This window comes from Epargyreus clarus, unplaced genomic scaffold, assembly GCF_041222505.1.
Source record: "Epargyreus clarus isolate Ecla_fem2 unplaced genomic scaffold, WU_Ecla_fem_2.2 ptg000007l, whole genome shotgun sequence".
NCBI lineage: Eukaryota > Metazoa > Arthropoda > Insecta > Lepidoptera > Hesperiidae > Epargyreus > Epargyreus clarus.
The window spans coordinates 10,917,620-10,944,841 of NW_027332215.1; the positions used below are offsets into that span (position 1 = coordinate 10,917,620).

Here is a 27,222-nt window from a genome sequence, read left to right on the forward strand (position 1 = left end):
CTATGTCGAACTAGACATTAGCTATGCATTACGGGTAATAGATGTACGTAATCTTCATAAATTACGAGAAACATTTTTAAAGCAAGTTTTAATTGAAATGCACTAAGAGAAATTACCTTCAAATTAAATCGAACTTTTGACCTAAACAAACAAGTTAAATAAATGCAAGTTATATAAGTTTATTTTGTTAATAATGCTCTTCTAAAATCTTACCTCAACTTTCGACTTGATTTCTGATCGGCTTTAAAAATGTAACTCATAACTAGATTACATTAAATTAACATCAACAAACCGCTTAGTACAACAATAAAAATTTGTATGGTCATTACTTCTCTATTCAATCCCGATGTCATTAACCAAAACACGTTTGTAGCAGAATAAGTAGGTGTCAGTTAAATTGATACTCGTACTTGTTTTCTAATAGATACTATAAGTTGTATACTATACTATACAATGTAAGTTGTGAATAAATAAATAATAAATAATAATAATACTGACGCGATGGCGCCTAAATAATTAGATATGTTAACTGTTACAAAGTAATTCGACATAAAGTTTTGAAATATATCTATGGTATTTTAGTAGATATCAGACTCAATCACGATACGTACCACTTAAGTATTATTATCGGCAATAACTCGAATCATTTTCACCAGCACAAAAGTCACGTGCGGTTCACAAAAGCACGTTTTTATCGTTTTTCTTGCTCTACAACTAAGTAATTATATTCTGTAGCGTTTCTCGACCGTTTGATCTAATATTATAGCAGTGATATCATCTGAATCGTCACTGGCACTAAATAAAAACAAAATCGTACCTAATCAAGTCTGGTTTTGTTGCTGTTGGAAATTTAAATTTCGCGCCAACCATAATGTCAAATAGTGACTTCAACGACGGGAGGCCATCTTATTTTTTTCTTACTTGTCAAATATGTCTGCCGTGTAATAAACGTGAATTGTCGAACTAAACCTTTTTATTAATTATACCTGGCCCCGTACATGGCCCTGGATCTACGCCGGATATAAAATACCAGCTTAAAATTGATTGTGAAGATTGTGGATATTGAAGCCGTGGACCGCAAATTATATTGCAACGGGATTGCGAGTCGTCGGAGTGGTCGAGAGTTCAAACTTCAACGGTGAAATTGTGAAAACTTGTAGTTATTTAGCACCCAACACTCTTAATCAGGTATAATTACATATAATTCGACGATAAATAAGGTCAGTAACATTATATTATTGGTATAATAACGAATATAAGTGTATTGTAAAAGTTACCTACATAAAATACCTTCACAAAAAGAAATTGTAAATTTCGTTAATTCGTTACTGTTTGCCTTAATAAGATTGTAATTCAGTCAGTTTAGAGTCAAGACTATTTCTAAAATAAGACAAGTGTACATAAGCAAAGTAAATAAGTGTAAAAATTGTAAAAGTTCTAACATGTTAAATACATATTGTCAATTTCAAATAATATTGTTGTAACAACATCAATAGTTTCTGAGGCCTTTATGTAATAGTCCTAAGTACCTAAGTAAACATAGGCTATCTGTGTAAATTTCAGGTCGACTGTGCCAGGCTCCCAAAATGACCGAGGAAAAAGAGTTAATTAAAAAACGTGGCAGTATCAAAGGTCGAGTAACTGCGTTCGCGACGTATCTGACGGCATTAAACGTGTCTGCGATTAATCCTTCTGAGGCCAGGGAGTTACAATTACGTATTGGTAAGATCGAATCTTTATATGATCAATTTGACGAGGTACAATTAAAATTGGAATGTCACTCTGAAAATATCGAGTTACAATTAACTGAACGAAACGAATTTGAGAAACAATATTATAAATTACTTGCAGAGGCACAGGAATTTTTAGAAAGCTACAGAGAGGGTCAAAAGTTAGAAAATGCATCTAATTCACGCACTAATCAAAGGTTGGTTAAGTTGCCCACTATTCAGTTGCCAAAGTTTGGAGGTTCATATGAAAGTTGGTTAGAATTTCGCGATACATTCTCAAGCTTAATTCACAATAATGATGATATTGATGAAATTAACAAGTTTCATTACTTGAGGGCGTCTCTGATGGGTTCCGCTGCCGTGGTAATTCAATCATTTGATTTTTCCGCAAAAAACTATTCCATAGCTTGGAATCTTTTGTGTGATCGGTTTGATAACAAACGTTTATTGATACAGAATCATGTCTCAGCTTTATTTAATATTGAACCAGTCACAAAAGAATCATCTAGTAATTTAAAGCGGGTAATTGATTCATTAAATAAAAATTTAAGGGCTTTAGAATCATTGGGAGAACCGGTTAAACATTGGGACACACTTCTAATTTATGTCATTACGCACAAGTTAGATGTCAAAACATACCGTGAGTGGGAACAAATTAAAGGTAATTTACCCAAAGATAAACCAATTAACCTGGATTCCTTTCTTGAATTTATGCATAATAGGGCAGATTTAATTGAAACAATAGAACTGTCACAAAACAATTCTGGTAACAAAAGTACAACTAAAATTAAGACAATGTTGTCTGTACAGCATGGTTTTAATAATAATAAAAATAATTCATCTGCACCGTTCATGAAACCATGTCCTAACTGCAATGATGAACATTATTTAAATAATTGTCCTACATTTATAGCATTAAGTAGTGAAGAGCGATATAAGTTAATTCCTACATATAAAATTTGTTTTAACTGCTTCCGTAGTGGACATTATGCAAATTCATGTAAAAAACCCGGTTGTAAAATATGTAAGCGCAAACATCACACATTAATACATGTTAACGAGTTTAGTGTGAAACGGGATGTTCATACCACATCTATACCTAATGTCACTGCTAGTAGGGATGCAGTAGTCCAACCAGTTGGAAAAGCTCCACAGTCCAGTAATATTACTCTGATGGGAAGTGTCACTACTACAGATGAAAAATTCGGACATAGTGATGTTTTATTATCCACTGCATTAGTGAAACTGCATGATAAGAACAATTGCGAAGTCATTGCTCGTGCAATATTAGACAGTGGCAGCACTTCATGTCTTATGACCGAAAGATTACACAAAAAATTAAATCTCCCAACAACCAGCACCGATAGATCTGTGATAGGTATAAATAATGTAGCTTCACACATTAGTCAGATGTGTCGATTATCAATCAGTTCGCTAAATGAAAGTTATTCAGCATGTTTAAATTGCTTCATTCTTCCATCTATTACTAATAATGTGCCTGAGTGTCAGATAGATATCACTAGTTTACAGATCCCATCTGACATTTGCTTAGCAGACCCTTATTTTTATTCGCCCGCCGCCGTTGATTTAATCATCGGCGCTGATATGTTTTGGGACATTTTAGGTTTGCAAAATATAAAATTAGGTGACGGAAAGCCAATACTTTATGAGACTAGACTTGGTTGGATAGTTTCCGGTCCAATTAGTGGTTACTGTAAATTGTCGTTGCCACATAATATTAAATGTAAATTTTGTAAAATTGATAAGGAATCTTCACATCATCCTGATGATGACATTCAAAACCAATTAATGCGTTTTTGGCAGCTTGAAGAAGTCAGCCCTCAGTCGTGTCAGTACTTCCCTGAAGAAAAATTATGCGAAGAACATTTTATAAAAAACACCACTCGCCTCGCAGATGGACGTTTCTGCGTTAGGGTCCCATTAAAACAAACACCCGACGTGTTGGGGGATTCACATCAGCGAGCTAAACATTGTTTAATATCGTTAGAGCGCAGACTTAAAAAAGATAATTCGTTTGGTAAAATGTATAAAGATTTCATGTCCGAATACGAAGCATTAGGTCACATGACAAAATGTAAGCCTTGTACTGCGGGGCCCAATTACTTTATACCCCATCACGGAATATTACGTGAGTGTAGTACGACTACTAAATTAAGAGTTGTATTTAATGCAAGCAGTCCTACTACGTCAGGTGTATCATTCAATAATATTCAGATGATAGGAGCCACAGTGCAGGATGACCTTCTGTCGATACTTATAAGATTTCGGCAACATCGGTATGTATTGGTAGCTGATGTTGAAAAAATGTACCGGCAAATAGTCGTCCATTCTGATGATAGACCATTGCAGCAGATAATGTGGCGTGGAGATCAGTCTGATCCCATTAAAATTTATGAATTAAATCGTGTTACTTATGGGACTGCTAGTGCTCCCTTTCTTGCTACGCGGTGCATTAAACAGATCGGTTTAGACTGTAAAGATCCCAAAATAGCAGATATCATTATTCACGACTTTTATGTCGATGATTTAATCACAGGAGGTGAGGAAATCAGTGAACTTTTATATATACGTGAGCAGGTAACTGCAGAGCTCGCTTCAGCCTGCATGCCTCTAAGGAAGTGGAGGTCTAATAACCTTCAGTTGTTGTCTGACTCTAATGAGCCATCGCTAGAGGTTAATATAGGGGACACTGAGCCGAGTAAGACACTAGGCTTGGGATGGCATCCACTATCGGACCAGTTTAATTTTCCCATCAGTCCAACTATTGCCAAAGGAAATACAAAGCGAGATATTTTGTCGGTAATTGCCCAAATATTCGACCCCTTAGGACTTCTTTCACCTTGTATTATCCGTATGAAAATAATTTTACAAAAATTGTGGCTTCACAGGCTGGCTTGGGACGATGAACTTCCATCTGAAATAAGTCCGATGTGGAATGAAGTGGTAGATAGTCTTCCGAGTCTAAGCAGCCTTCGCGTTCCACGACATGTTGTCTGTGACTTACCTACTCAGCTAGAATTACATATATTCACAGATGCTTCGGAGCAAGCATATGGATCGTGTATTTATGTCCGAAGTTTTGACGCTAAAGGTCAGATTTCAATTAATTTATTAATAGGTAAAAGCCGAGTTGCTCCAATCAAACCTACGACAGTTCCTCGTCTCGAACTTTGCGGTGCCTTAGTCGGTGCTCGTCTATACGAGAAGGCTGTTACTGCGCTGCGAGTCAAAATCGCACGTGTAACCTTCTGGACTGACTCAACCATAGTTTTGGGTTGGCTAAAAATGTTGCCGTCTAAATTACAGCCATTTGTGCGTAATCGAATCGCTGAAATATTAGATAAAACCATGAACTGTATTTGGAGACATGTTCCAACGGATAAAAATCCAGCGGATTTGATTTCTCGTGGTGTTAACGCTAATGCTCTTCAGTCTTGTCATCTGTGGTGGCATGGACCAGATTTCTTAAAATCTGATGAGTCCTACTGGCCAACTTGTCCAACTGTAGTTGATAAATTACCTGAAACGCGTAATACCATTTCATTACACGTTACATCAAAGCTCCCTTGTGAACTTATAGATTTCAGTCGCTTTTCAAATCTAGCTAGACTTCAACGAACAGTAGCTTATGTGTTACGATTTGTACGGAAATTAAAAAAGGAACCAGGTAATAAAACAAGTTTTTTGAGTACTGATGAATTAAATGAAGCGTTAAAACTGATAGTAAAAATTTCACAAATGCAATCATTTCCGGAATACAATTTATTAATTAAACATCAACAATTACCTCGTAAAAGCGCATTAACTAAATTTAATGTATTTTTAGATACTGACAAATTAATTCGTGTCGGAGGTCGGTTAAATAATTCTAATTTTTCATTTGAGAAAAAGCATCCTATTATGTTACAGTCCACACATCATGTTACTAAATTATTATTCGAATGTGAGCATAAAAAATTAATGCATGCCGGTCCTCAACTATTGCTAGCTACAATTCGTGAAACTTATTGGCCGATAGGTGGTCGCAACTTAGCAAAGAAATGTTTTCGTCAGTGTGTACGTTGCAATCGATTAAAGGGTAAAGTGATTGCTCCATTGATGGGGGATTTGCCACGGCAACGGCTCGCGTCCGGTGGATACCCATTTGATAGTGTAGGTGTTGACTACGCGGGACCTGTGTCTTGCGCGACCCGCACTGGCCGCGGTTGTAGATTATTTAAATCATATATTGCTATTTTCGTTTGTTTCACAACTAAGGCAGTACATCTGGAACTAGTGAGTGACTTAACTAGTAATAATTACCTGTTAGCGTTACGCCGATTTATATCGCGTAGGGGAAAACCGTCCCATATTTTCTCAGATAATGGTACCTCGTTTGTTGGTGCATGTAACGATTTAGCTAAATTTCTAAAGTCTAATTGTGACTCTCTGGCTGAGAGTGCAGCCTCAGATAACGTAGATTTTCATTTCATACCTGCATATAGCCCACATTTTGGCGGTCTTTGGGAGGCAGGTGTTAAGTCGATAAAATTTCATTTAAATAGAGTGCTGGGAAATTGTAATCTAACGTTCGAGGAGCTTACTACAACACTAGTGCAGATAGAAGCTATACTAAACTCTCGGCCACTCACTCCGCTGTCGTCGGATCCAGAAGACTTGACACCTCTCACACCCGGTCATTTTCTCATCGGCCGGCCTCTCACTGCTATTCCTGAGGAAAATTATGCTGGAGATATCTCTGCCAACAGATTGACGCGCTTCCAACGTATACAGCAGTTACGCCAACATTTCTGGACACGGTGGAATAAGGAGTACATCTCTGAACTCCAACAGAGAGCAAAATGGCGATCGTGTAAGCAGTCTCTGAAAATTAATACTATGGTCCTAGTGAAGGAAGATAATACTCCGCCATTGAAATGGAAGCTGGGCCGAATAGTTGCAGTGCATCCTGGTTCGGACGGAATCTGCCGTGTAGCTGACATTAAGACGTCTAATGGCATCGTTCGCCGGTCATTCAGCAAAATTGTCCCTCTGATACATGATCCAGAAACAAATATCTCAGATTGAAAGCGATGCTTTCAACGCGGGGGAGTATGTTGGAAATTTAAATTTCGCGCCAACCATAATGTCAAATAGTGACTTCAACGACGGGAGGCCATCTTATTTTTTTCTTACTTGTCAAATATGTCTGCCGTGTAATAAACGTGAATTGTCGAACTAAACCTTTTTATTAATTATACCTGGCCCCGTACAGTTGCCATAGTCACAGAATATACCGCTTTTAAGGTAAATTTCGATCGCTTATGTATGTTGTATGTACTATGTATGTGTTATTTTTTGGCACGCCCTGCAGCCCATACATTTCAGCATATGAAATGTCAATGGACCCCTCTATATTGTGGGAGTGAAATTGTTAAGTTGTCGGGTTTTTCATTGATTGCGATGCAAGATCCTAATGGGTAACCATTTAACATTGTAATATTTAGATAAGACGTTTATCAATTATGAAGGTTAGGAATTTCATTCTACGTCACAGGGAACAAGTTAAACTATTGTAGTCTACAGCAAATGCATTATGGTTTGAAAATAACTACTATAAGTGCCCATATTGCACCAACCTACTCAATTAGGAATAAATTATTATTTTTCCTCATTTGCAATAACTGAAAATTGCTATTTGAAAATATGACCACAAATTGAATTGGAACCATAAAATTAAATTGAACGTAAGCGTTCGTGGAAAACGTTTAAACACTTACGTTTCCGTCGACGGCGTAAGGCAGGATTGACCTGTATGTATGCATGTAACGGAATTAAAAATGTACTTAATTTAAAATTTTGAACAATTATCAAGAACCGATGATTGACACGATTTAAATAATTTAGAAAGTCATCATCGTCAGAAATGAGGATTAACGATTTTCCTTGTCCGATTTTAACGTGGTTTTTAGTTCATAAACTAGAATTTTATTTAATGTTTTTATTAGCGTTCAATATTAACAAAACTGAATGTACCTCATGTATTGATATAAAAACTGTTGATCGTGATACTGCGTTCTTTATAAACGGAAATGAACTATGTACAGTATATGTACATATGAACATGTAGTATATGTACTATGTTTATATATGTCTAAAAATAGTGATACCTTGATAATTTTAGTCATAAACCTTATTATTTGAAATCGAAATCGAGTCACAAGATTAACTCGATTTAAATAAATTAATTGTGTTAGGTAGTTGTTAACATAAATTATTTTAAAGCAATTGTATTGTAATGTAATTGTAATAGTTGCCCAAATATACAATATTGTAATTGTTAGCCAAAACTGGCGGAATTCTTAAATATTCATGACAAAATCAAATCAGAAAAAGTTGACCCAAAACGTAAGAAATTGCAATGCAATTCCAAGTTTTTGACGATTTCATTTTCGAAAATGTCAAAATCAGAGTTTAAGTTAGTAGAATATAAAATTACCTAAATGTTTTTCTGTCCGCTTCAACAATTCGCTTCGTTGTGGATAATGGTCCTATTTTACTAAAACTATTGTAACACAGGGAAACTTCGTGTCCAACTTTCTTACAATTTAATTTATAAAATAGTCATGTGAAAATCACACATTATATTCTTGAGCGAATTTAAATTGACAATCCTTCGTCGCCATCTGCTCTACGATCCATTTGAATGCTAACAGCCCAATCTTTGAGAGGACATCTCGGTGTAACACTATTTTATTCTAAACATAATAACCACATTTATTCCAGGTCTTTACGGAGTTCTGTTCAGGCGTAACAAGGAAGCCGCCTTCTCCAACTTCAAGCTGTGGGAGAGCGCTGGGTTCGTGGTGGTGTACGCCTACTCCACCCACCTGTGCGCCAGGATGAAGCTTTACGTCATGATGGTGGTGTTGATCATCGGTTTCTGCGGCTACCTCATTGTGGAACTACTGCACATGAGAAAGGTAAGCTGGAGATATAGCGAGTAGATTTACCAACTTGTCATGCGTCTGTAATAAATTCAAGAGTCTATCTTTAACAGTTCCGGAGATAGAACCCTTTGACAAACGGAGAGACGGACAGCGGAGGCTTAGTATTAGGGTTCCGTTTTTCCCTTGGGATACGGATTTCTACTAAAAGACCGAATCTGGAACCAATATAATTATTTAATCGATCCATATTCAGATACAAAATATTTTATCCATAACATTTCTAATATTTACTACTTCTGGAACTGACCGTACATACTTTATTTACACATATAAAATATACAAATAACATCTACATTTAACAATACACAAATTTTGTAATGTTTTATAAAACGTTTAAAAAGAAGACTTTTTCGCCCACAAATTTCGAACACATGCTACGCCATTTAAACCATTCACTTTTTAACAGAGCTATAGGTAACTCGTGGCCCTTTCCCGATATCGATATTATGTCGGCGACAAAAATGTAACATCAGAAAAATGTATGTAATCTTTATTAAATTAAGTTCGCGAAAGATGTGTAGGTATAGTCCGCGTAAAACTGCTAGTCCACTCTGAATATAGAAATGAATCGCGTTGCATAGCAAATTGTATGACTACACCTGCTCGCAACAACTTCAGAACGGACTAGCAGTTTGGCGCGGACTATACTTACTATGTTTTTTCGTAAAGTACCATATTTTGCCATCTTTTTTGTGATAAATATTATTCTGTTTAAAAAAAATAACTAGCCTGCTCTAGTACGGACATTAAGCACAAATCGGTTTGTTTTCCGACTCCGTTGGCACCACACCACAGTGTTTAGCGCTGCAGAATTCTTCTGCAGGTTTCCAGAGTGTCCTAAGGGAGACATTCTTAACCGAAGCGTTAGGCATTAACTTCGTCCTCAAGTGTAGCATCCGTACTATGTAAAATCTTATATATAAAATTTTCGTGTCACAATGTTAGTTACCGTACTCCTCCAAAACGGCTATACCGATTTTCACCAAATTTTATATGCATATTCAGTAGGTCTGAGAATCGGCTACTATCTATTTTTCATATATCACTTAGGGGATAAAGGTTGTTCACCCTTAACATTTTTTTATTTATATGGTAACACGACATTTGCCGGGTCAGCTAGTATTATATAAAAATAGCAATTTCGTACTATTTATTTTATAATAGATACAAAACGTAGACAGACACCTATCTATAACAATATGATGAATATAAATACATTTTTTTTATCTGGCTATTTATGTACTTTTTGTGAGCCTATGGCATCCATATAACCCAAGATACCAAGTCTGAAGATAAGAGTGTTATCTGATATTTATTATGTTCAGTTTAATAAAACAATTTGAGTAGCGAACAGAGACGACATTTATTTTTCCTTTTTCTTGTTATTACTAAACAAAGACATTTATCTATGCCAGTATTATTTTGATATATTACAATACCACCACTTATTAAAATAATCCAAAAACAAAACACAACTAATTAATACTGTTCCTACAGTATACTATTTAACTTTTACAATACCTATTTTATGTAAGAACTTGTAATGTTTTACTTTACATAAACTTTTTGTAAATAAATCAGCTGGCATTTCTGTAGTATTTAAGTATGCAATTTTAACGAATTTCTTATCTACAGCCTCTCTAATAAAATGAAACCTAACATCGATATGTTTACTTCTCCGGTGATACATACTATTTTCTGTAAGTTTCTGAGCGCTTTGGTTATCATTATACAATAAAATTGGTACATTTTTCCTATTAATAAGTTCATATAATAAATTTCTTAGAAATATAGCTTCTTTACTGGCCTCACAGACAGCCATATACTCGGCCTCTGTACTCGACAGGGCCACAGTCTGTTGCTTTCTACATTCGTGAGAAACAACACATCCAGAATATAAAAAACAAAATCCAGTAAATGACTTTCTGTCCATAGTGTCAGAGGCCCAATCAGCATCAACATATCCAATTATATCTGAATCATTTTTATAATACATTAAACCATAAGATTTTGTAGAATTTAAATATTTTAAGACTCTTTTGGCGTGCTTCCAGTGTGTTTCACTATTACAATTATTAAACTGACTCAAATAACTTATGCAATAGGCAATATCTGGTCTTGACATTACTGAAAGGTACATGAGACTTCCTATCAGCTGTTGATAAGGATATTTACTGTTTACATTGTCTGCTTTAATAAGTTTTAAATTAACTTCCATAGGAGTATCTATTGTGTTACAATTTTCTAAGTTAAATTTACACAATAATCTTTCTATAAACTGTTCCTGATCTACACAAATTTTGCCTTTATCAATCTTAATATTCATACCTAAACATTGCCTTAATTGTCCTAAGTCTTTCAACTTAAATCTGGTACTTAACTGACTTTTCAAGTTATCAACTTCTTTGTTACAATTAGAAAATATGAAAAAGTCATCAACAAACAAGGCTACAAAAGTTTTAACTTTTTCATAGGATTTTATAAATAAACAAGGTTCATAAACAGAATTTTTATACCCAAATTCTTGTAAACAAAAATCAACCTTTTTATACCAAGCCCTAGCAGACTGCTTTAATCCATAAATGGCCTTTTTCAACTTTAAAACTTTGTTTACATTCTGTTCATGTTTGAAATTCTGAGGTAACTGCATGTACACAGTTTCATCAAGATCACCGTTGAGGAATGCGGTTGTGACATCTAAATGGGTAATATTTAAATCTAGATTAACACTTATTGCAAATAACAATTTTAAAGTGGAATACTTTAGAACCGGGGCAAAGGTTTCTTTATAGTCTATTCCCTCTTTTTGGGTAAAGCCTTTCGCTACCAATCTGGCCCTATATCTCACTGTGTCATCACTATTTAGTTTTTTTTATACACCCATTTGCACTGAACCACTCTAGCATTACTAGGTTTCTCCACTAGCTCCCAAGCTTCAGTGTCACGAAACGATTGTAACTCCTGCTCCATTGCTTCAACCCACTGTGCCTGCTCTGTGCCATTCATGACCTCTTCATAGGTAAGACTATCCTCATTATTACTGTCTACAGTCACACATGCTTTACTGTACCCAAATCTCTCTGGTTCTTTCCTTATACGCTTGTGATGGATAGGTGCGCTAACAGGTTCAAGATTCTTTAAGCCTTCATCAGAAGCACTGTCATATATTTCTGAGCTACTTTCAGACGAAGTCCTTGTTTCCTCATCCTCCGGTACATATGTCTTATCTGTCAGATCAACCTCCGACTCCTCAGATCGTTCCTCTTCCCTTGCAATTTCTTTATCTTTTTCTTCTACCACAGCTGGTATCATGTCTGAGTTGCTTTTGGTCTCCATGATAATCACATTTCTGCTGGTGGTTATGCTTTTAGTTAGAGGATTGTATAACCTATATCCCTTTATATTTTCTGCATATCCGAGAAGAATATATTTCTCTGCCTTCTTGTCCCATTTAGTCCTTTTTATTTTAGGGACATGAGCCATTGCTGTGCTTCCAAATACGCGGATGTGGCTAAGGTTTGGCTTCTTGCCAGTCCAGAGTTCATACGGAGTTTTCTGTAAACCTGATGCTAATGTTCTATTTCGTAAATATATTGCAGTATTGACTGCTTCAGCCCAAAAATGCTTATCCATATTAGCATCAAATAGAAGACAACGAGCTCTTTCCACCACTGTTCTATTTAGTCTTTCGCACATGCCATTCTGCTCAGGCGTATATGGATTAGTTTTTTGATGCAATATACCTGCTTTCTTCAAAAAACTTTCCATTTCAGAAGAACAAAATTCTCCACCGTTGTCTGTTCTTAGTACTTTTATGCTCTTACCTTTCTGGTTCTCAACCATAGCTTTGAAATCTTTAAAGTACATCATCACCTCATTCTTAGATTTCATAAAATATACGAATGCCATTCTGCTGTAATCGTCAATAAATAGGAGAAAATATCTTGACTTACCAATCGAGACTGTCTCCATGGGACCGCAAACATCCGCATGAACTACCTCTAGCACACCGTCACTTCTGGAACCTGTATGCGAGAAAGGTAGTCTCGCTAGCTTCCCTTCACAACACGTGATACACTGGGACTTGTCAATTTCAGCCTTACCGGGGAATGAAACTCCTTCTACAGCGCCATTCTTCATACTGTTCAGATCCTTACTGTTTATATGGCCCAACCTTCTATGCCACAACATACTGTTCACTTGCATTGCTGAGCCTGCCAAGAAACTATCCTGTTTTATGGCCAATTTGTACACTCCATTCACTAGATGTGCTTTTCCGACAAGTATATTTTTGTGGTTGTATATATTGCAAACACTTTCTTCAAAAATAACTTTGTTTCCGTTCCGAATCAACTCACTCACTGACAGAAGATTAGTTGTGAGGTTAGGAATGCACAAAACTCTTTTCACAGTAATATCATATTCTGAACCATCTACAATAGTTGTCAACTTTGTATTTCCTGAGCATAATACTGGTACTGTTGTTTCATTAGCTACTACAATTTGTTTCATGGTTGGATTGTACGAAATATCTGACAGACGGTCTTTGCTTGAAATCATATGAGTACTGGCGCCGGAGTCGACGTACCAATCTGTCTTTTTGTACGTCGAGTTGAAGAAAAATCCACTAAACACTGTGCTGTTTTTATTATCTTTGTTTTTGTTCAAACTGCACTGGTTTTTATAATGTCCGATTTGTTTACATTTGTAACACCGAATTGTTTTGACAGGTTGTTTTGAATTTGACGTTTTCGAGTTTTCTGCAACTGCTGCGCCATCTTTTCTCTTACGCTGCTGCCAACCTTTCGATAAAAACGCGCCTTCTCCTCCATTGTTGCCAACCGCAGCACTCATGTCAAGCAATTTTGATTTAATCACATCTGTACTAACCGCCATTCCCGAATGTTCTATGGCCATTATCATCGGGGCAAATTTTTCTGTCAATCCCGCTAATAGTAAACATCCAACCCATTCATCAGTAATATTAAAACCCGTTCCTCGTAATTTTTGAGCCGTATCTACAATCTGAGTCACGTATAATGTCATAGATTCACAATCTTCTAATCGTATTGAAATTAAATGCCTTAGTAAACTGATCTTTCTTTGAAATCCTGAATCGTCAAATAGAGATTTTAAACGATTCCACACGTCCTGGACAGTTTTTTCGTTTCTAATATGGACATAAAGAGACGAATCTATGGTCATTATTAATTTAGCTTTAGCCTTAAGAGCATCAGAATCGGGAATAGTTGCTGTTCCTGTAGCTTCGGCAGTTGCACTTTTCTTAATATCCACTCCTTCCAAGACGAGAAAGTTTTCTGCGGCGAACGCCCATTCGTCGTAATTTTCACGACCTTTGAGCTTCGGTACGTTGACAATGTAGCTGCCGGCCATTGTTCAAAAAACACGTAACCGTAGAACACTAAGTTTGAACTTTACAGTTTTTGATCTGAACAAATCTATCTGGCAAACACAGTTCACACTCGAGGAAATTACTGAGAGTTAATATTAATCGGTTTTATAACGAATTTACGGGTTTTTATCGCGAAATATGGGACTGGGCCCATAACCTAATAAAACAATTTGAGTAGCGAACAGAGACGACATTTATTTTTCCTTTTTCTTGTTATTACTAAACAAAGACATTTATCTATGCCAGTATTATTTTGATATATTACAATACAGTTATTCGTCATTGTAGCTAATTTTAAATATCAATTTGAGATATCGGAATGGATCAGATACGTGGGCATCCCTGATAGCTAAAAGAATGTATTTTTTAAATAGCCTTACTATGTAAGTACTTCAAAATATAACAAATGCATTTTCATTAGCAGACAGTTATCGTAATTCTATTACATTTTCATAAGACTATGAGAAGTAAATATTGTAACAAAAATGTATAAAGCCGCGAAAGTGTAGTCGTAACTTAGCCTCAATATTTAGGTCCGTGTGCTATCCTGTTTTTCACTATAAATATACAGGCAAATACGGGCGCGATCGCAGCATAAGATTTGGCGGGAAATTTGATTAAAATAAGCAGTATTTTATAACACGTTTTAAATGTATGTTTTTGTATTTTTTTTTTTTTATATAATATAAGGGTAGCAGACGAGCATGCAGTCCACCTGATGGTAAGTGGCTACTGCCGCCCATGGACATCTGTAATCAACCTCAGATAGGATTAGATACTTCTACCTGAGGTCGGCCACAGATGCGCCGCTACCTCTGAGGACTAAGCTGGAACGCCTCGGAAAAGTCTGTCTCCCTTACTACACCCTTCAAACCGGAACACAGCAGCGCCTAAGGTAATTATGCAGTTTGGTTACGTTTCCGAAAATCAATGCAATAATTTTTTTTTTAGCATGAGTGGCTTCAATTAGTCACTATTGATGATATTCCGTCGGGGGAGGCTAACATTTCCTATTCCTAACCTAGACAATTCATGGTTAGGTTAGGTTGGAACATATAAGACAATATAAAACTAAGCGAGCAGGGCGCGGGAGCGCCCTGCGAGCGGGTGGATTCAATCCAGACCTTTATAAATGATCAAGTTTATACAATTTTATATTATATTAGTAACTTTAGTATACCATCACTAAAAAGGGTGAAAAAAAGGTAATTATGCAATGTTAGCCTCCCCCGACGGAATATCATCAATGGTGACAAATTGAAGCCACCCATGCTTAAAAAAAATATATTGCATTGATTTTCGGAAAAGTAGCCAAACTGCATAATTACCGCGCCTAACACTGCTGTTATTAGGTAGAAATAGGTGTGGCGGTGGTGCCGCCGGAGTCGAACCACAAAGGGTTCTACCACCTTCAAATTATAATATTTATTGTAAAGTCCGGCATATCCTCTCCGCTACCCCCGGTTATTGGGGGGTATAGTTCGCGCCAAACTGCTAATCCGCTCTGAAGTTGTTGCGAGCAGGTGTAGTCATACAATTTGCCAAGGCGACGCGTTACTATACCTCCAGTTTCCCCACGAAAAAAAATTTTACCAATAGCGAGTCGGACTCGACGGCTTGGGGGAGGAGGGTCAGAACCCTTGTGATCTCCCAGGACTTCAGTTGGACAAATGTGGACGTCGAACAATTGTGTGCTGATAACATAAGCTTAAGCTGCTAGTCCATTTGTTCATATTAAATTTTGTTTCTAGGTCCGCCGTTTGAAGAAGCTGGCAGAGAACCCGATCGCTGAAGCAGAGGCAGCGAAGCAGCAGCCCGAAGAAGAGGACGACGAAAAGGATGAGATCGATGACGAAATCATCATAACGCACTTGTAGAGCGACTCTGAGCCGCCCGCGCCCGATATGTATATGTCTAGGTGGACCCAGGGCAATTCAGCTGTAATTTACAGTCGAACTGTAATTTACAGTCGAAATGTAATTTACAGTCGAACTGTAATTTACACAGATTTACACAAACGCTCACTGATTTGAGCGTAACACAACCTCTAATGGTGTGTCGATTGCCCAAGACATAGAATCTAGACATATATAATATCTTTTACTTTGCCATACATCCATTTGTTAGGTACAAACCACGATCTGTAATCGTAATATATTCTCGAATTTAATTAGATCTATTTATGTATCTGTTACGGTTGATGTGCGTAAAGAAGTAATTTGCAGATAAATAGCTTTAAACATATTTTTAATTACATTTTAAAATGATAACAGTTTTCTGCGCGGTTTAACAGTTGGGATAATGTTGTGGGTAATGAAGATCATACATTATTAGACACTTTTTGCGCTCAAAATTAACACAATAGCAACATGCAATACAGAAATAATGATATAGAGAAAATATAATTTATTATAATATTTATGTTTTTATTTGCATTATATTATTTATTTTATAAGTAATTATTATTTTAAGTATGCATTCGAATATACAATTATAAATATTTAAATATTAGACAGAATATATTTTTTTAAAGATTATTTTTAACGGGGAGCATTGGACAAAATGCAGATGACAATTTTATGCACATGAATGGTAACATGTCCACTAATTAAGCGTTATACAAATAGAAAGGAGTTCAAACAAGTACAAACTTCAATAGATTTCCATCAACGGACATCACACTCAATTATTCGCATGTTAATTGATCTTCAAGCACATACCTACTTAATGCTATAGAAACGTTTGCGTACACTTTTTACCTTATGTTATATGCACATAAGGTGTATAAGTAGACTTTCCTTTTTTGTGTTATAATATGTTCTGCTATTTAATTCGAATATTTCAGTAATTGACACAAAGCTGACGGTAAGCTTAAGGCATGAAAGAAACCGACCGGCATTTTAATATTTTCCAATATTTTAAACTTAGCTTGCGTCAAACTTCTAATTTGCTTTACAATCGAAACAATGAGTACGAGCTCTCGTAAGACAGAGGTTCAAGTAACAACAATTATACGAATGATACTCCTCAGGCTTCAGAGGAAACTAGAAGTTCGACACAGTTTTCTTGAACATTAATATTTTATGAAGCGACTATAAACTACAAAACGTTCACTGAAGAAAAGTACTGAATAAAAGTGCTTGTATAGAAATATAAAAATTGTACAGTATTATCAGAATTAAAAAAGATGATCAAACCGTCTAATGAAGCGCACAGCGTCATTTATTGTTGATCTTTATGAATGAATAAAAACAGCTGTGTTTGATATATTTCAATTATAATTACTCGCTTTGTCTTCGGTGTTTAGCTGCGTTTTATTGTCATGTGACTCCAACAACCGAATTTCAGGAAATGTTATATGTTATAATTTATTATGATCTTCACATTTTATGCAGATAACATTAAATCTCCTTGATTATTATTAGTTAATTGAAATTATTAATTATTTTTATTTAAAATCGAAAGATGTACAATATAACTTAGTGTAGACACGTGTGCTTCTAAATATAAACAGTTTTAAAATATAACTATAAAGGTGGTGGAAGAATTTCGTAACTATTTATGGTAAAAAAAGATTGTACCAAAAAATATAGCTAAAGCGAATAACATTAAATTAAATATTATTCGCTCTTAAATCAGGCTCTCAAATATTCAATCCTTTATCTTTTATTGTGAAATGTGTGCTATCCTAAATTATACCGCTTTTTGGTACATAAAAGTATAATTAATATGAAAATATTTTTCTTCTTTAATAATTTACACGTACAAATACAAAAAGAGAGCATTATATATTATAGACAATAAAATCTGAAAATATTTGTAAAATTTTACTCGAATTTGTTGTTATTTAACATCCGAATGGTAGCAAATTCATTCCTACTGTAAGGCATATAGATCAAATAAATTAATTATTCATTCGTAAGCTTATAAATAAATACTAGATATATAAGTGTGTGTTACCCACTATTATGTTAAAATAGTATAGTAATAGGAAATTGTATTGAAACAAAAAGATTATATTGAATTATTGTTACATGCATGAATTTTATACATAGATCAAGTTTTGTTGAAATTAAATAAATATTGGTTATTTTTTCGGTCAAGAAGACAATAGCTAATGTATGCGGAATTGCTTAACAAGGTTTTATTATCTAAGACTATATACGCTACATTAGCGTAAAGTAAAGATAACTTAACTAATTCCCCGTTCAGTTTAGTACATCGTCACCAGTAGGGACCTCTAGTATGAGTTTTTACGTTTTTACAAAAATGACTCTTTTTGTATTTGTTTACGTATTTTCCCATACATTTCCAATTAGCGCCAGTTAGATCTGATTGGGAATGTACCGGAAATACGTAAACAAATATAAAAAAGGACTTTTTTGTAAAAACGTAAAAACGCATACTCTGGGTACTGATGACGTTTGGGAATGCGACCCGGACAACGGATTTGTTCATATTCGTAATATTTTTTCTAACCAGTTGTTAAAACCTCAAAATTCGTATTAAATTTATTGCTTGTTTTCCACCTATTCAGGATCAGTTAAAGCAAAAAAGTCAAATTATTTTTATCATACTGATCGATTAAATACCAGCAAAAGTGTAACAAAACCAATAATTGGATTACGTAAGAAAATTAATTACGATTATGGACTGAACCGGACCTAGTACGTAAATTATTTTCATCCTCAACTTGTCACAGAATTTTTCGCCGTAATAACCTATTACGTCAATTGTTAGGGTGGGCCAATTTAAAACGACTTATGTAAAATGCATGCTTCATATTAAATAAATGTAATTTCAATATTTTATCCTTATTTATTTTAAAATTAAATTGTAATTAGCTAGTTTTCTTATCTATATGACTAATTGACGTTAAAATGCATTAGATAGAGCCAATACATTTTCTGAGCAGAAAATTGGGGTGATATATATATTGAATTAGTAAAAAAATAAAAATAAAGTAACAAAATGTTAAAATTACGCATGTCATGCGTTTTACATCAGTCAGTCCCTATAGATTATGTTTTACTTTATGATTTGAAGCATTCGAGGCAATTTTATTTCAGGAAGAGGTCACAATTGTGACCCTGTTTAGCTGCTTCTCCTCTCGGAGGTACACGGGGTACATTAGGGTAACAAACCACGTGATAATTAACATTTAAATGTATAAATATAAGCATATATAGTTGTAAATTAAATTAAATTAGAAATAGTACTTAAGGTTATTATATCAATTTATTATATTTTCGAGTTAACACATGTAGGTACTTCTACTTTGTTAAAATATATCATGTTACTATTCTAATAATGTCATACAATTTGTGATGAAAATAAACATTTAAGTTGTTTGGTCAGTGCGTGGTCTTTTTCAAAACCTAACCTAACCTTTTTTTTTACGTGGGGAAACCCGTCATGGGTTCCTCTCAGCCACGGGGGCAGCGGAGAGGATATGCCGGACTCCTACCGGCTAAAACCCCACGGTGTTCCTCTGTACGCCCTTTGTCGGGACTGCGGGTACGCTAAAAGCATTCGCCCGCGGTCCCGACGGCGCCTGCCCACAACCGGGTCCATCTCTGGGTGGGATCTGTAAATCCTTTAATTACAAATTAAAAAGAATTAAATTGATGAAATAAACAGAATCTGAAATTGTCTATCATAAAGTTTTAAATGTTAACCTCATTCAATACCTCTTTAATTACTTGCATTGTTATTGGATATATGTACAATTACCTTAATTATGATACCTTCAGTAAAACCATATCAAGGCATCAAACGACCATGCAGTCCATCTGGCGGTATTTAATCACGGACATCAGTAAATATGGACCACAAACGGGGGTCCTAATTGAAGCTGATCACAGAAGTGTTATCACTAAGACGATCGCGTTATAGTCAGCTGATCGCATCCTACAAAACGAGGGTCAGAAAAGAACATAGGTCATGTATCGCGAGTAAATGCCGTTCCCGAGGGATAGATAAAAATTGACCGCGAGCAAAGTCGCGGGTGAAAGCTGGTTAGTATTATAAAACATGATGAAAATCGCGCACATGCTTTATACTCGCTTGATAGTTAGTAACACTGATCAATAAACCGTATGATCGATAAAGGGGAACTCCCGAACACTGAACTTCAATACATTTTATTGCAAGCTGATTGTATGTTAAATAAACAAAGCTGTAAACTGTAACACATCGGTTTCTTTGAAAATTAGACAAATACTAATGTTGGTAACATATGAAAAATATGCTGATTTTAACACTGTGGCAGCTAAAATAAGGAACTTATTGCAGAGTGCTCATTGTTAAAACTGAATTCTTATGTGCCTAGGGGTGCCTCTAGGCACTTATTAAAATTGCCTCGCCATCTCACCATTAGCATTTCGAATCCATAGCTTCCTTCAGGGAAATTTGCAGACGAGCATGCAGTCCACCAGATGGTAAGTGGCTACTATCGCCCATGGATATCTGTAATCAATCGCGAATAGGATTAGATTCCTACCTGAAGTGGGTCACAGATGCGCCGCAACCCCTGAGGACTAAGCCGGAACGCCTCGGAAAAGTCTCCCTTACCACACCCTACAAACAGTATACAGCAGCGCTTAAACTGTTGTTAGGTGGTGCCGCCGGAGTCAAACCACAAAGGGTTACCACCTTCAAGTTATTACCATTCTTGTGTTACTATCACGCACCTCGCTACGCCTCCTCACCGTACGGCGATGTTTCATGTCATTCTTGTGAATATGACAATGTGGCAGTCCTCCGTGAATTATTATGTACATCAACGTACATTCACATGAGCTTCTTTCTAAGACAATCATGGACCACTGCGACATGAGAGCTTTTTAACGACGCAAAAATAGATATAGTTAGTGTGCTTCCTATCTTTCTAGATAATAATAAATGCGACAATAGGCTTAATGTTACATGAAAGCAAGAACATTCTAAATGGCTCGTATGCACCTACATACCTTTTTATAATATAAAAATATAACAAACGAACACGAGCAAGTGTCTATTGCTGCTCATGGACATCTATAATCAACCCCTGATGACATTAGAGTTAACTTACCTGAGGTCGGCCTCAAATGCACTGTTACTCTAAAGGAATAAGTTGAAACGCCTCGGAAAAGTACTTGGAAAAGTATTTTACGATTCTGTTGCTAAGGCACAATTACAACACCTATATATATCTAATAGCAATAGTTCTCGACCTGTTAATAGTATAATAATTATACCGCAAGTGTTATGATGAGAGTCAAAGGTGGTAGAATCATTGTACAATATACAAAATTGTGTTACAGTGACGGTTTTAGGTTACAAATAAGATTTCCAATTATTTAATATTACTTACAAATACCCACATATGATATGAGCGATGACCGCCTAAAATAGGTAGGTAGGCAGGTAGACTAAACTTTAACGATATTTTATTGATACCCCCAGCGAACTAAGATAAAACGCCGCATGCAAACTGCCTACCTTACCACTACAACTATACAACACTAGGTAAATCAAAAATGCCACAGAAATTTAAATATTTAATAGCAGTAAGCTAAGTATTAACTATTGGACTTGAAAGCCGCAAAACAATCTCATTTGCTATCAAGCTTTAATTGTAATAAATATGGATTATGATGAATAAAATTAATTATATATCTTCTAAGATAATTTGAATTGTAAGCAATCAATGAATCAATTCTTATTGAATAAATCAACTTCTTATTGATATGTGCAATAAGAGCTAAGCAATGAGCTGAAAAAATAATAGAAACAATACGACGTCAAAAAGCCATAATAATATTATTAAAATCAAAAATTATTCAATTTAATAATATTGATAATTTTATAAACATACTCACGTAGGTAAAGGAATCTTGTTGCTCTGGCGACTTAGCTCTGTAATCTACAAAATTTACAGCCTGATTTAAACCCAATTGATCAACTAATCATAATACGTTGATAACAGGGATTCCCGCGCGATATTTTTTTCTCTAATATTGTTTTACCAGTATTTTCACAATAAGCATGTGTGCTTCCCGGTCGACACTCGTACGTACTGGCAAATTTAACCTAGGTAAATGAGATATATTTATCATATTTACTTTATGTTACTATACAAAAATATAAACCTTTTGGCAAGTTAGGACAAAATACGAGTATGATTTGCAAGATTGTCATCTAAAATCGACGCCATATATTTGGAAAAATTACCCAATAGAAGCACGTGGTATAATATGAGCAAAGTACCTATGAGCTAATATACCAACAACTTTGTAATTATCCTTTTTTACAAAAGAAAAAGCTACCAACAAAGTAATATTAATTTCTGTTGTTGGAGTATCATATCAAATATTGTAGTTATTACAATATTTACAATTTTATTATATGATGCGATACCTACGTATCAATTTTTTGGTAACATTTTTGTTTCAATATAGTTTCATTTCTTTCCGTTTACATATTGACACCTCCCTTTTTTAATTAAATATGCCAAAGAAGTATAACTTGTTCAGTGCAAAAACTCCAAAGTAGAGCATAAGTAATAGTAGTAGTAGTAGTAGAGTAATAGCAAGTAGAGCAGCGATAGCCTAGTAATTATAAATTACTAACTGACCCGGGAAATGTTGTGTTGCCATATAAATAAAAAAATGTTAAAGGTGAACAACCCTTATCACTTCGGTGTATGAAAAATAGATAGTAGCTGATTCTCAGACCTACTGAATATGCATATACAATTTGGTGAAAATCGGTAAAGCCGTTTCGGAGGAATATTGTGACACGAGAATTTTGTATATAAGATTATAAACTCGGATTCTAGAAAAGGGTTTGAGGTTCAAATCCCAGGATCGAATTTCATATTTTTTTAATTATATGCGTATTACAAATTAGGTAATTATAGTTCGCTTTAACTGTAAAGGAAAACATCGTGAGGAAACCTGCATATCTGAGTGATTTAAAAAAGATTTTAATGGTATGTGTAATCTACCAGCGCAGTGGGTTATGGCTTAATCTCATTCTGAGGAGACCCGTGCCCAGCAGTGAGACAACAATGGATTAATAATGCTTAGTCCAAACAAATCGACATTGATATAAATAAGGTGATTTCGCTCACGAGCCACATGTAATCTTCGACTGCCGTGAATTTGTAGCGAATGAGTGGTCGCTTTTTGTGGTAATTGTGGTAAAGCGTACCTACGTCAAGCAACGATGACATATCATAGGTATATAGTATTTTGTTCACTATCAACCCGTTTCTATAATTTTAAATGCGTAAGTTGGCAATATCACATCTTCAGCAATTTTTGACTCTTATTTTTAAATTAATACCCAAATCGAAATAACCCATTAGGTACAACTTGTTAACAAAAAATATATAAAAGTAGCATGTATTTATGTACAGATCTTACGTATTAGGTATGTTTCATGAAATATTTATTTTTTGAACATCAATTCCGTAAACTATTACGATTCTAGCGATTGAACAGCAACTACTTAGATTAAGTTGTGGAAACATTTTATAGTTTAAATTCAATACGATGATTGTTATGAGGATTTCAGATACTTAATATTTATTATACGCTTTGAGGAAAACGGATTAAAATCAGAAAATGATCCACACATATCTGTGTATCTCCGACTGTACCTACCTAATGTACATCCATACTACTCGGAAAAATGGCCATTTCTATCTTTATCTAACAATCAAGAAAAAATAATAAGATTATTCGATGATATTGGCAGAGACATCAATTTCCTTCTTCGTTAGAAATTATAGGTACCTAATAGTTATTGCAATAAATATGTAAAATTAAACTTTCTCACGTATTATTGTAAAAAAAATATATATTTTTAATGATTTCATCGTCACGGATCAAGTTTACAATCGGCAATTTGTTAGTATGCTTGTTGTTATTGTATGTATTTGCTTGTATTTTGCAATAATGTCCTTGAGCGGTCATGACCACTAAGCGTCAGGTAGTCGCATGCCCGTTAACCTTTATTAAATTAAAATAAACCTACTGTCCCTCTCCTCCAGTAATCTGATAAAAAATTCTATCACGAATATCGACTGACGGACCATTCTTACAGCATGAAAGTGTAATTTCTTTTAAGCGATTTTCTTTTATATTGCTTACATGTGATTAGGGTATTTTTTGTTATCAATGCAGGGGTCAGATGAAGGCTAGGCGACAATCGATTACAACCATTATTAAAGTTATTCGTGAAGGTCACTAAAGCCGTTCCATAAGGCAAGGAATTCCCCTCTACCGGTACGCAGAATGACGCTACTGTAAAATTAATTCGACAGAAATTACGTCACTCCGACGGACCATGAAGACTTTAAACAAGTTATTTTTGTTCGATTTGTAAGGAAGAGCATACTGGATTAATTTATATGTATAAATTCATCAATAGATTCTTTTTTATACAAAAGGGGAAGGCCACAAAATCTGAGGCGCATAACATTGGAAAATAATGTATTCCCAAATAATGAGGAGCTTATTATAAGTCAATAATCACTTCTGCGATGAGGAAAACTATTAGGAAACTTACTCATGTGGAAGTTCTATCAAAATTGTGAAATATATCAATCCACACTCGGCCAACGTTAGAAGTGGCCTCAATGCCTTTCGTTTCAATATTACTTGAGATTTAGATTGAATGCTTAATAGTAAAATCTAGTTGTGAGGTTCTAGCTTCACTGTCTAATAAAGCAGTGGTGAGATGCTTTAATTTGGAGGTGCGGTGACAGATGGCGAGGAGAGGTGAAGTGAGGCGAGGGGAGTGAGTCATTATTGACATTATCATCATAATACTTATTCAAAATATCTCCTCCTCTAACTCAAGTGTAGAAATATATTAAAATTATTTAATTACCTATAGTATAATTTTAATTAATTATTTTGTGTTATTTTCATGATTTGTTATTTTTATAATTATAACTGCCCATTTACCTATATAGTATCTGGCTGGTACAGTTGTAAGAGTCAGCATAAAAAAATAAAAGAATGCTCTTGACGTTTGAGTTGTATTTTTCGCGGGAATAATATAAGTTGTAAATTGGTCGAAGTAACAGTTTTAATTTCATTACAAGAAATATAGCGTCATAATATAAGCTATACACGCGAGCGGCACCGTTAGCAGTACCACGTAATCTATAAAATGCTTATCATTAATTTTCAGTTATCAAACAAAATTTTATGATTAATATTTATCAATTGTCTAGAGTTACAACGCATATAACGAATGACGTATGATGTACTCGTATAACAGACTCGACACTAGTTTATACAGAAGATACTTTTGAAGATGGTAGACCCATTCAAACATTTGTGATACAGCCTACCTAATAACAAATGTATTACGTATTTCTGGTTTAAATGGTGTAACGGAGACATAACTTCCCGAGGTATTATTTCTCAGGGGTAGCGACGCTTCTGTGGCCGATCTCAGGTAGGGCTCTAATCTTATCTGGGGTTGATTGCAGATGTCCATGGGCAGTAGCCACTCACGATCAGTGGATTGTATGCTCGTCTGGTACAACTATATTATAAAATAAACAACACTACTACACCACAGACTACACAAGCTCCGGCAATGCCACACACAACCACACATAACCACTGCTTTTTGCCTCTACCACGTGGTGTAGTTATGGTATGTGTAAATAGGCCCTTACGTCAATCTAATTTTTAACACCGTAACCATGTTAGGTCCTAATAAATACATTTTTATTGTAAACTCTTGAAACTTGCCACGTTACGCACATGTAAACTATTAGTAAATAGTTCAACTTCAAACTGCATGTGGTTTAGCTATAGCGGCGCATTTTGAGCTAAACAATATTCGTATCCAGGCGTACCCAATTGACGGATAAATACCAGATAGCGTTTGTGTATGTTTATTTTTCTATGCGCTAAGGCTATAAATATGTCGATCTGCACGAATAAAGGATAATTTACATCTAAAGCTATATATATTGCGTTTGCCGTGGCAGACAAGAAGGATTCTCCTAGAGTCTAGGAGAATTGCATATTGTCTAGGACCTAGACAATATGCATTGACGTAATATATATATATGAAGCGGTACTCCGAAAATAAAAGCGGTATTGTCTTTATTCATGTGACCGACGATTCGTACAGGTACCTCATACAGGTACCTCATACTTTCGGATATTATATTCACTTAATTCTTTTGAAAGATAATATGTTAAAACTTTTAATCACAGTAGATATACTCGGTCTCATTTCTTCTCTTGTTACACCTATATTTTTAACATGTTTGTTTCCCAAATCACACTTGTTACACATCCGACAATTATAAAATACTTTAAGTTTGCATAGGCTGTCCGTGTTAAAAAATGAATATTGAATTAAATGCCAGAAACATGATGTTAATTTTCGACAAGATTGTCCATTAAAATAAATTGATAAACACTGAACCCGCTGTTAACGTATCCCTCAAATATGTGTAATATGGCAAAATAACTGAATATAATGCTGCGTTTCTTAAGATACTTCGCTAACTCTATGCCACTCTACGATGTCCTATCGTGAGGAACATTTTACGACATTGTTATTTTAAAATTGATAAATATCTTTGTGCAAAGACGAAATTATATTTCCAAGCAAGGATTGGTATAGATCGCTATAGGTAAACATACAACCCTATCTTTACTTATCAGGCGGCAGTGTCGCGCATACCATAAAAGATTAATAATGGTTGATGTACCACTATTATACCTATTTGCCGCTGGCCAGATTTGCTCATCAAAATAATTCGCATCGGTACCACACTTAATGACTCTTCCGTTACTGGGTATAGTTTGTAACTTAATTGTTTATAGGTACTATATAATTATATCTATGCATACATATATTTACAACGCTTTGAATTAACACTAGCAGGCAAGGTCATGGCACGCCCAGAGCTATACCTAATCTAGCAAAAGCAAACAATAACTTATTATCGCTCACGCTCCCTGATGAATTATATATTTCGCAGTATGTCAAATCGCAAAGACACGATTGTTTATCAGAGAACGCTGGGTTCATCGGGCCGCAT

The 27,222-nt window shown here is 35.2% G+C and overlaps 1 protein-coding gene and 1 long non-coding RNA gene across 3 annotated transcripts in view; both read left to right on the forward strand.

The window, feature by feature from the left end:
- Positions 1 to 17,291, forward strand: part of LOC140743377 (UNC93-like protein) — a 140,520-nt gene extending 123,229 nt beyond the window's left edge. For both annotated transcript variants that reach the window (XM_073074570.1, XM_073074571.1), the window contains 2 exons: positions 8,517 to 8,713; positions 15,905 to 17,291. In XM_073074570.1, coding sequence (XP_072930671.1) covers positions 8,517 to 8,713; positions 15,905 to 16,030 — 323 coding nt within the window. In that variant the 3' untranslated portion in view covers positions 16,031 to 17,291. The remainder of the gene's footprint in view (positions 1 to 8,516; positions 8,714 to 15,904) is intronic.
- On the forward strand, positions 847 to 6,973 carry LOC140743376 (uncharacterized). The gene is made up of 2 exons (XR_012102458.1): positions 847 to 1,220; positions 1,564 to 6,973. It is a non-coding gene; the product is annotated as an uncharacterized LOC140743376 (long non-coding RNA).
- Positions 17,292 to 27,222: the final 9,931 nt, after the last annotated feature.